Here is a 10,505-nt window from a genome sequence, read left to right as displayed (position 1 = left end):
TCAGCTAGGAAAACTTTCTCACTGTGGTTATGTTCTGGATGAGATTGCCCAAGAGGATTACAGAATCTCCATAATGGGAGGCTTCTAACAAAGAGCAGACAAACGTCTCTGGGGAGCGGGGCAGGTACGGCTGATCCTGACTCAGCCCGATAGCCATACCCCACAGGGCTTCTGGGCAGAGCCGCAAGCAGCAGTGCAAGGGCTGCCTGGAAAATGAAGACGCACCTGCTCAGGGTGGGGACTGTGTAGCAATTTGCACGGAGCATCCGTGGTTATTGTGCACCTGTATGTTCTTTCTCATCCTGCTCCAGCTGCAAGTTGTGTTTGTTCTTTCTTGTTACAGGGAAGTAGCATACCGTAAGCATGTGTACTGGCTGAATTTGCACAAGCTTGCACTCGGCGATTCATCCCAAGCCAGCAGCAGCGTTGCTTACCCAGGGTCTTCAAGTGGGGGAAAGCAGCTGGGAGAAGCACCGGGCTGGTGGTCAGGGAAGAGCTTGATGCAGTAGGAGTGTGGCTGTGCGCGCAGAGCTCCCGGTAGGAGCCAGTGTCTGGTGTAGGACACGAGACCTTCCCGGCTCACTCAGGGGCATCCTAATACCGTTCAGTGTGGTTGCTCCACAAAGGTATGCTTTCCAATGGAGCAGGAACCTTTTTGCAGAAGAATTCCATAGTGAAGCTCTCTGAAAACTGTTTTGAAACTGTTTTATATTATACAGATACACCACTGGCAGGGAGTAGTAATAACAGTAATTGAGTTTCCCCTTCTTTTCCCAGTTCAGGGGTAAGCATGATACTTTTTTTCTTGATCTGCATCTCAGTGTAAACACTGCACAGTCGGCGACATTTTTCTTTACTTTGGATATTGCCATTGAGACGTCATCTTTGTGATCCACACTGAATGAAAATCAGCTAGAGAGCTTTCAAGCAGGTATCTTTTTATTATAGAGTTTTATATATTATGTTAAACTTGAACTATATTAAAACATAAATATACTTTAATTACATTAATAATTTAAATAGTATTTGATTTAAATAGAGCACCAAGAGAACTTGGTTTAAGTAACTGATTCAGTTTCCATGTGGATTCCTACAAAAAATGCTGATTTCATGCAATGTTTGAAGAATGAGAGGCTGGAGCCGATTTCTGAGCAAATATGTAACGACAGCTAAAGTGCTCTGCACACAAATGTAATGCTTACGGTGTCTGAGACTGGCTGCATGTTGAAGCTGTGCTCCTACAAAAGGATTAATACAGCTCTGAAAATGGACTGGTTTGCTCGGCTACTTTTCTACCTTACATGTAAACTATTTCCACACGTTAAAGTTGTTTTAGTTTAATTCAGCAATAACCCTGTACTAACCTCTAGATTTTAAGTGACACAGCTTTTACCTTGTAAAACATGGAATAGCTTTTATTATGAAACACCAGTGTTAAATTCCATACCTGTAGCAAACTCAGTTGAATGCAATTCACGCATTCAGTTTAGTGCAGGCCCAGTTCTTAGTTAAATAAGACCAGAAGAACCTGACAAACGGTTGAATGCAATTCACGCATTCAGTTTAGTGCAGTTAAATAAGACCAGAAGAACCTGACAAACATAGATACAGGAGATTTTATTTAACATTGTGTACAAAGAAAGGCTACAAATGCCTTAGACTTCTTTTTTCCCCCCCAAATACAGTTTTTGGATTCCTTTTTCATACCACTTTTCTCAGAAAATTAAAAAAAAAAAAAATAATCAGAATGACAATTTTCCCCCCTTTTTTCCCTTTCATTTTTTCCCCCTTTTTTGGGCCTAAACTCAGAGATAAACTGAGCAGTACAGTTTTTCAGTATTAAACTATTAGGATTAGGTTTTCTTTTCCAAAAACAGAGCACTATGAGATGCTGTAAATTTAATTGTATTTATATTTAAATAAATAGTCTTAACTCCTTTCCTTGGAATTCTTCACGGATTATAAACACTTGTAGTACTAGAGATAAGAACAAACTACACAACTTATAGAGGCAAGAGAAGGCTTAGTTTTATTTCTTTTGCTGGACAGACACAGAAAGGGCAACACTTCACAGTGTCCTGCTGTGAGATCATTTTTAAATTCACTGTTCCATTGTGGTGCTTCTCAGTCATCCAACACAACAATTCCTTACCCTCTTTTTGCTGCCTGTGTCATCACTTTTAGTACTGATATCCCAACTCTTGAAACATCTGTCCCTGCGTAGCTAAGTTTTATCCAGGATTCCGCAATTTTCGGATGTAACTGTGAAGCCCAAGACAAGATTTCCCTTAGGCTGTGATAAGCAGTAAAGAAGGGGTTAGAAGAGGCTGTTGTGAAGAAATGTCCTTTTGCTATGGCAGCTTCTACATCACCACCTACTATATATGAAATAGTTTTTTGATAGGGATCAGTTTTCAGCTGACTATCTGCATAATCCCTAGTTAGTGTAGTCCAAATTTCTTCCAAAATGGGACTAAACAGTGGAAATTTGAGCTACTCTACGTAGACTGCCATTTGATCATTCAGTTAGGCACAGTAAGAAGGTACTGGATGAGTCTCTTCCCATAACTGCCTTCTGGGGCCTCATTCAGACTGCCCCAGGGGAGATGCGAGCATCTAACGACCAAGGTCCTCTGCTCATGGGTGGGCTCTGCCCCCTGTGATCCCTGTTTTGGGTCATTGGCAGAAAGCTGCCGTATTCTCCTTCCAGGCAGGAAGCTGTTTTGTACACAAGCCTGTCCTTCCATACATCCACAGGGATATAAAATGGCCTTGTCATATAAATCAGATTACAGAAATGGTTCATCTGTGGAATGTCTTGGATTCTCAGAATATCTTACCACAAGGGAAAAAGACTGCTCTAGTGAAAAACTAAAAGAAGGGGAAAAAAAAAAAAAAAGAAAGAAGTTTTCTCCATTCTAGTGAGCCACTTTTGACAAGAGGATTTGAACATGACTGCAATTAAGACAAAGCAGCAGAGCAAACACTTCTGCTGGGCTTGGGCACTCTAATCGTATTAATTCCCAAATATGCTTGAACAGGTGTAAATGACAGAATCTTAGTTAACTCACAAAACAGGCCTACATGCGCCCAGAGCTTCAGCAAGTACTTGGTCCATTCTGCACCGTAAGACTGGAAATACTTTAGTTATTTCCAGGTATAGCCCTGCTACAGGCTGAACCTCCCCATGTGGTAGTTTCTACAGTGCAGAATGATGTGAAGTGGTTTCTGTTGGAAAAGGAGGGGTCTTTCTTACCAAAAGGTGAAACAGGGTGGTAGGAAATCAATGGCATGGAAAATACTCACGTGGTTCAGCTGCATGTTTTTACAGTGGTCTCCCACAATTCCACTATGAGATGGTAACACAAAGAGAATCAACAGTGGAAACAAACTTGGTCATTTAATAATTTTCTAATTCTCAGCCATAGCATTTATGTATTTGCTTGACCCGGAAGGCCTAACTCCAGTGTTACGGTCATGGAAGGAGGAGAATCAAAATAGCATGTACGCTCCTGTTAGCTTTCGTCCTACTGTTTCAACCATTTCATCATTATAGCACATTGTGGCATTTTATCCTTGCAGCCCAGAATCAGACCTTTAGCTTCAACAACAGTCCCACGTTCTGGCTCTGTTACCTTTTTCCTTCTTTGCGGTGGTGTTTCACCTACGGTAATACACAGACTCGATGGCTACTCCCTATCTATTGCCACGGGGTGGGGGGAAAGGTAGGGAGGAAGGGATCAGCTTTGCTTTCCTAGCACTGAACTGTGAGTTTTCAGCAGCAAGAAAGAAGGGTTGCAGCACATCAGAACTGGGAGGCCACAGTAGCTAAATTCAAATTCCTGGCATTCCCATATAAATGTTTGTTTACTGGCAAGACAGTCTCTGCGCACGCTATCTAGGGCATAAGCTGCCTTCTGTAGCGTGACACGAGGACTTCATCGTTCCAGACCATGTGATCCCAGTGATGCCTACTTATGCTTCTCCTTTCCGTTTGTGTTACTTTTCTTCCCAAAAACCTTGTTAGGTTTTAACTGAACTGTAAGGGCTCCCTTTAGAGCTTCTCTTGGTTTTAAGGGCAATCCATGTATTTAATTCTACTCGATGAGCAATTTCATAGAATATGTATGAACGCTCATTTCATTCTAGGACAGAATGGAGAAACTAATACGAATCGAAGGCTGCAGCATCTCAGTTGCACATAGCCTATGTTAAAGGAGGCAAATGGTATCAGACTTATTTTTCTGATAACAGTACTCTGACAATGTTAGCAAAGTTTACAAAGAAAAACATACCTGGACTATAGCTTTAAGGGGGGATAAGCAAGTGACTGACTACACCAAGAAAGTGATTAATTTGATTGTATCTACTGCAGAATTGCCCTTTCAGAGTTTTCTTCAAGGAACAGAAACAAATCCTGGTATTCTGTTATTACAGGTCCCCATCTTCTTGTATTAAAGTAAAAAGAGAAAGGGTAGGGGTTTCTTAAAACATTTCCCATTTCTTACTAAAATTTCTGTAATAAGAATGCCACGTCTGATGATGTTATCCCAGTAGATGACCAAGCACTGAAACAAAATGATTAACCAGTGAGGAATCAGAGGGTTGGGTTTTTGCCATCAGATTTTAAACATTTTTAAAAGCCGTGTTGGTCAATTTACATTTTATACATACTCGAAAGAATGGCACATTAAGATAAATGAACACATTGTGATGCCTTCCAGTGTTACAAGGGTGACAAACAAATTTGGAGATCCATGTATGCTTTAGAGAACAGTACATCTGTTTAAACAAACTCATAGAAAACTAACATAAACAACCACAAACCATATTTCCAAACAGTTAAAATGAATAAACCGTAAAAATACTACATCTCCCATAAACATACTCTGTGGTTCCACCACCTCGTGGCCAACAAAAAAGTTGCAGTTTTGCTTCATACGGTTGCGTGCCGATTGCCTTCTATTGGCAACTGAAGGTCAGAATCGAGACAGGCGGTGGGCACCAGCAGACACAGCCACCGCGCTGCGGCTTTCTGCCCTTAGCCAATACATTGAAAAATAGCAGCATTAAAGTACAGCCTGAAATAGCTTAGCTACTACCTCAACTTGTTAAAATTGTGCAAGAATAAAGAACACCAGCAGCATTTTAATGGATGTGTTTCAATTTGGTTTCAGACACTCCCCTCCCATACAAAGCACACACAAACACAACGCTGAAACTGATCTAGGAACCGTCATTTCTTGTCCATCCTTGCAAACTTTTCCCATAGTTTGCTTTACTTAATTTTTAAAAATTTTGCTTAAAAACCTATTCAGTGTTAAAAAAATCCATGAGAATTTTTAAATAGTTTCTAAATGCCAGGAAACTGATGCTTATTCCTCCCCTTAGACTGAAGACACACAGGCTGTGTGAAAGTTTTAACATTTCAGATTCCTGTTACCGAACGCTACATTTTTAGAAAGGTCTCTTCAATACACTAGAAACCGAAAGAGCGTAAACCCCCAGAGCACACGGAAAGGGTAATTTTTTGCTAGTTTGCTCTTACACTGTTTATACGGTACCTTTTCGATACAGAAAATGGAAGAGTTAGGTTTTCTGACACAACTTGCAAGGGAATATATAAGAGTAGAAATCAGAGGCCTTCTCTAAAGCCAAGTTTTGCAATTCCCTTTTTGTTTAAGCATGATAAGGCTTATTAAAAAAAAAAAAAAAAGTAAAAAAAAAAACCCCAAACAAAAAAACCCCAACCAACATCCCTGGGAAAAGAACATAAAAGCCTTTTGGAAATCCTTGATTTCTGAAAACATAAGACTATTTGAAAAAACTTAATTGCAAAATTCAAGGAAATTCAAGAAATCAATTCTCGTATTTCAAACCAGTCCATGATTTCATCATCAGCAATAAAGATGCACTATCTTTTCCAGCCCAAAATTACCAGCTTTGGGGAAAACATATTCATACTTAACAGAAATAATTAATGGGTTAAGTTAAATTAATTTTTTTTTCCCTGATCCACATGCCTGCATGTTAGATAACGTTACATTAGAACTGAGCATTATAATGAGAGACTAAAAGCAACAACCTGTAACAGTAACCAAAGCAGAAGCAATTTTCTCATGGTTACATACTAGAGATCAGTAATTTAATATTAACTTCCTATATAAATAAAAATAAAAAAGTTGGGCAAAAGTAAATTGGCACAGTCATTATGGTATTGCTTTCCAGTTTCAACACTGCAAAGAGCAGCCACAGATTCCAGCCACCAGAAGGAAAAGAGTGTCACCCAACCACCTGGTGTGGTTTGGTTGGGTTTTTTTTTTCCTTTTAAACGAAGTCATCAGCAGTGCTACTGCCTCAGGTACATCAAACAACAGCTTGAAATGGGGAGGCATGCCACGCGCAGCACAAGGATTGCTATAGAACCGCTGTGTTAAAATGAGAACAAATACATAAAAACAAAACCATCAAGTGTGGTTTACTGGTCTGCATGACTTTTCTTAAGTCAATGTTTTTTAGGATTGTGACTAATTTTTACCTTCAAAAAGGCAAAAAATTAAAATAAAATAATCAAAATCTTAAGCCTTCAAGCTTCCTTGCCTTCGTTCCCTCCCTCCCCCCAAAAACCACCTCCTACTATAAACACTTTTTCTGTTTTACGGGTTCAGAAGTTGGAATGTAGTGGAAATACATACAAGAGAGAAGGAATTTCTAGTTGTACATTACATTACAAAGAGGTTTGCTCCCAGACCTAAAGAGGGAGGGATACTAAGCAATATTAAATTCCTATAAGAATCCTTACAAAGCATGCAAAATATTGATATACTCACAAAATTGAAATTTATATTGGTTCCATTTTGAATTTGCAACTTCACAGTACAATAATTTCTAATATTATGCAGCAGTCAGAATTACAGTGACTATAAAATCATTTCCCTTTAATTTTTTTTCTTTCCATTTGTTTGAACGACTCCTTTGTTTTGGTTTGGTGTTTTTTAACTGAGAGGTTGCAGATCACCCATCAGAAAATGTAAATTCAGCATAACAGGGGTTGCTTTCTTTACCGTATTTCCCCTCAAATGCTGTTGACAACTTAACTCTACCGATCTTTCACAATCTGTCCCTCCCTCCCCTTCCCATGCCAATTCCTTCCCTTGTCTTCAGGCTGTACTTTTCTTCTCGCCAGGACGATGATGGACGGATGCCACTAAATGGATGCTGCATAACTGGGTGGGAAGTAAAGGGGGCTGGAGTAGTTCATGAGAATGGAACCACTCCCACCCCCCAAGACGTTTGGCACAACTGCTTCATAGCCAGAATACTTTGCTCTGGATACCAGCGATCAGGTTATGCTTTCAATTCCCTTGACAAATCCTGCTGCCCTTTACGCCTACGTAACCCCGTGGCTTTAACTGATTTAGGCAGGGAAACACAAAGCTGGTATTTGGCGAGGCCTTCTGCACTGCTCTATGCAGTTCCATAGACGTTTCTTCACTGCTCTCATTTAAAACAGGGTTGGAATTTCTGGAGAACACACAATGCATGCTACTTGCTAGATTGTCCATGAAGTACATTCTGACACATTTTATCAAATATTTGTATCTATCAGAAGAAGACTCTTGCTGAGGCAACCTACAAAGCCTCCAAAAATTCAAGTATCAAAGAAGAGATGTTCTGACAGAAGTTTGGAGTAAGCAGCCAGCCAAACATAGCCATTGATTATGGGGGGTTTTTTTGTCCAGAAATGCTTCAATTCTTTTTGCAGTGATAACATCTTTTCTTTGGAGTGTTGGGAATTAACAGTCTTCCCAATTAATTTCCATTAAGTTTGGTGGGATCTAAGGAATTTAGCAATCCTGTCTGGATATATTCCCCCTGCTTTTATATGCAAACAACCAACAGAATCACTGGTTCCAATCCTCCCTGCCCCTCTTTAATTTGCGATATTTATTTATAGTGTAACATCACTTGGGTCTGGCTCCCTTAACCCAAAAACACCATCAGAAGTGCAACACAGGCAAGAGCAGGGCAGCTCCTTCCCTAGAGCTGTATAAACATTTGCAAGGGAAGGGGTGGGTGAGACAAAAAAAAAACCCAAAAAACAAAAAACCAAACAAAACCAACAAGAAACCAAACCACTAAACAACCCCCAAGCAAACCAACAGTTCTAGTTGTACGCAAAACTGTTCCATTTCTGCAGAACCCTGTTCAAATCATGACTTGAATTTCTGAGGAGGGAATTTTAGATCCCAGACCCTTCCCTTCTCTCCTCCTGCAAAGCAACGCTATTTTTGTGGCCTAGAACAGTACTTTAAAAACAGCAGTTTTAAAGACACAGTTGTGATATATCACTTAACGCCCCCTCGCCCGAGAAGGGGTATCCTATCAAGTGGTCCAGTAGAAATCTTGAAGTTTCTTTATGATAAATTAAATCCATAAAATGAGGAATACCTTCTGTCACATTCCCAACAAGAATAATAGCCACACTCTGTGGTGCGTTTGTTCAAGTGTCTATTGCTCCTTCTAGTGGAGATTCTGCACAGCTCCATCTCCAGCTCAGTTCTGGTCCTAAAAGTAGAGATTTTTCTCCTTTCTCTTCAGCATGTCTCTGGTTAACAAACAGCAGAAGCACTGGGGGGCGTAACTCCCCAGGCCAGTAATGTCTGAAGAAACACCAGTCGCCTTTCTCTCAAGTGTGGCAGATTTATGCCAAGAGCAGTTTTTTGTGTCCTGTTGGCGTCACAGGCACCTACACCTCTGTGGAAAAGAGAATGCTTTGCCTCTTGCTGTCTGGAGTCGGGATAGTCTCTAGCTGCAGGAAGTAGAGAAGAACTTGAACCTGGAAAGAGAAAGAAAGAGGTAGTAATAAAGCTCTGTTAAATCATTCTCATCCCGGCTATTTGAAATTTGGCAGACACACCTACAGCTCTCCCCACAGGAACATCCTGCAGTTATGGATTTGTTTTAATAAACTGTATAACAGCAGGAACATTAAACCTTGCCATGCTTCACTCTTCTCAGCTTCCAGGGTATAACAATGGTGTTCGTGTTCCACTGCACTGAAACAAATCTGATCTATAATTGGCCACTGCTCAGTCAAGAAAGCACAAAACAGCCTGGCCTGCTAACACAGCCTCGATGTTTGAGTTCTCTGCATCGCCTTCAAAAGGCGGCAGTGCCCAAAGAAATCTGAATTTAGCAAAGAATTTTGTTGTGTCTCAGTGAAGGTGGTTTAAGTGTTGAGGAGCATCATGGAAAAACACTGATGGTCCTTTTATCCCAGGGTAGCAGTATGGCGCTGAGAGACAGCTCTCAAAAAGTCTTTCTATGCACAAACACGAAACGTACAGGATTGCATGCACACTGACATTTTTGTGTGAAGAGCTGTATTAGTACAGCTGCAAACTGAACTGCCTGAAGAAACAGAGTTCTACAAACAGTCTGAAATGTCTGTGGAAGGGCGGAAGTTGTTCATGTTTCTCAAAAAACCTGCCACGAAAACAGAAGGATGGCTGAGGAGGCCAGAGGACTGCGATTTCCCACATACTGTCTTCAAAGATTCAATAGCACATTTAGGGTTTTACCTGGGACATGACTTCTAGCGACCAACTGTCCGTCATTGTGATAGGCTGCGTTGGGTTGGCAGGGATTTTACTGTCCTTCTCGGAAGGTCTGAGCAGCGTTGGTCCAAAGACAGTTGCAAGATTATGCAGGGACATCTTGTTAATGCTTTCCCTCTCAGCAACCCTGGGAGAAGAAACAATGAACGAGGCAAATCTTTATAAATATTTGAGTTTGGAAGTGCCCTTAAGTAAGAAAGCATATTTATTCCTTTGTAAAAAGTTTTAGATACATTTGATCAACCACTCTTGTCCATGTGTGCCTAAATAAACTTTACATATAAGCAATACCTTGATCTGACACAACCAGTCTCCAGGCACTCTACAGACATGGATTAAAATGGGAAAGGGACTGCTGCTTCCTGTCCGGACGGACAGAAGTGGGAAGGAATAAAGGAATGTTTTTCATCCCAGTTTCATAAATGAGAAACTGAGACACGCAGGTTAAAAAAATTTATCCAAGGGCAGAAAAGTCTGCAGCAGAAACACAAGTAAAACCCAGATTTCCTGGACTTTAATCCAGAACCTCAGTCAGAAAATTATCTCTTGTACGTACAAAATACATACATAAATTAACACATTGTGCATATATTCAGCAAGCTTATTGCATTAATATCAAACACATGGAAATACTTTTTCACAGCTACAACCATATTTACAAAGATGTAGACAAGATGAGAAAGACCAGGCTAAGGAAGGAACCGACAACTCCAGCTAGCAGAAGTGCAAAGCTGGAATTTTACAAAATGTATCGCGTTAGATTGCAGACACCTTTTGAAACACGGCTCACAAGTCCTTAAACAGGGCCAAAGCTCGACGATTTATACTAAAACCTTTCCTGATCTTTGCATCCAGGTGCAGTTTTGCAGCAATATTGCAGCAGGA

At 40.5% G+C, this 10,505-nt stretch overlaps 1 protein-coding gene across 2 annotated transcripts in view; it reads right to left on the bottom strand.

The window, feature by feature from the left end:
- Positions 1 to 8,355: 8,355 nt before the first annotated feature.
- Positions 8,356 to 10,505, bottom strand: part of BCR (BCR activator of RhoGEF and GTPase) — a 101,781-nt gene continuing 99,631 nt past the window's right edge. For both annotated transcript variants that reach the window (XM_009643085.2, XM_035898603.1), the window contains 2 exons: positions 9,585 to 9,747; positions 8,356 to 8,839 (listed from right to left, as the gene is read on the bottom strand). In XM_009643085.2, coding sequence (XP_009641380.1) covers positions 8,750 to 8,839; positions 9,585 to 9,747 — 253 coding nt within the window. In that variant the 3' untranslated portion in view covers positions 8,356 to 8,749. The remainder of the gene's footprint in view (positions 8,840 to 9,584; positions 9,748 to 10,505) is intronic.

The sequence above is a fragment of the Egretta garzetta genome, unplaced genomic scaffold (genome assembly GCF_000687185.1).
Source record: "Egretta garzetta isolate BGI_Z169 unplaced genomic scaffold, ASM68718v1 scaffold447, whole genome shotgun sequence".
Lineage (NCBI taxonomy): Eukaryota > Metazoa > Chordata > Aves > Pelecaniformes > Ardeidae > Egretta > Egretta garzetta.
This window is presented reverse-complemented; position numbering and strand designations above follow the sequence as displayed.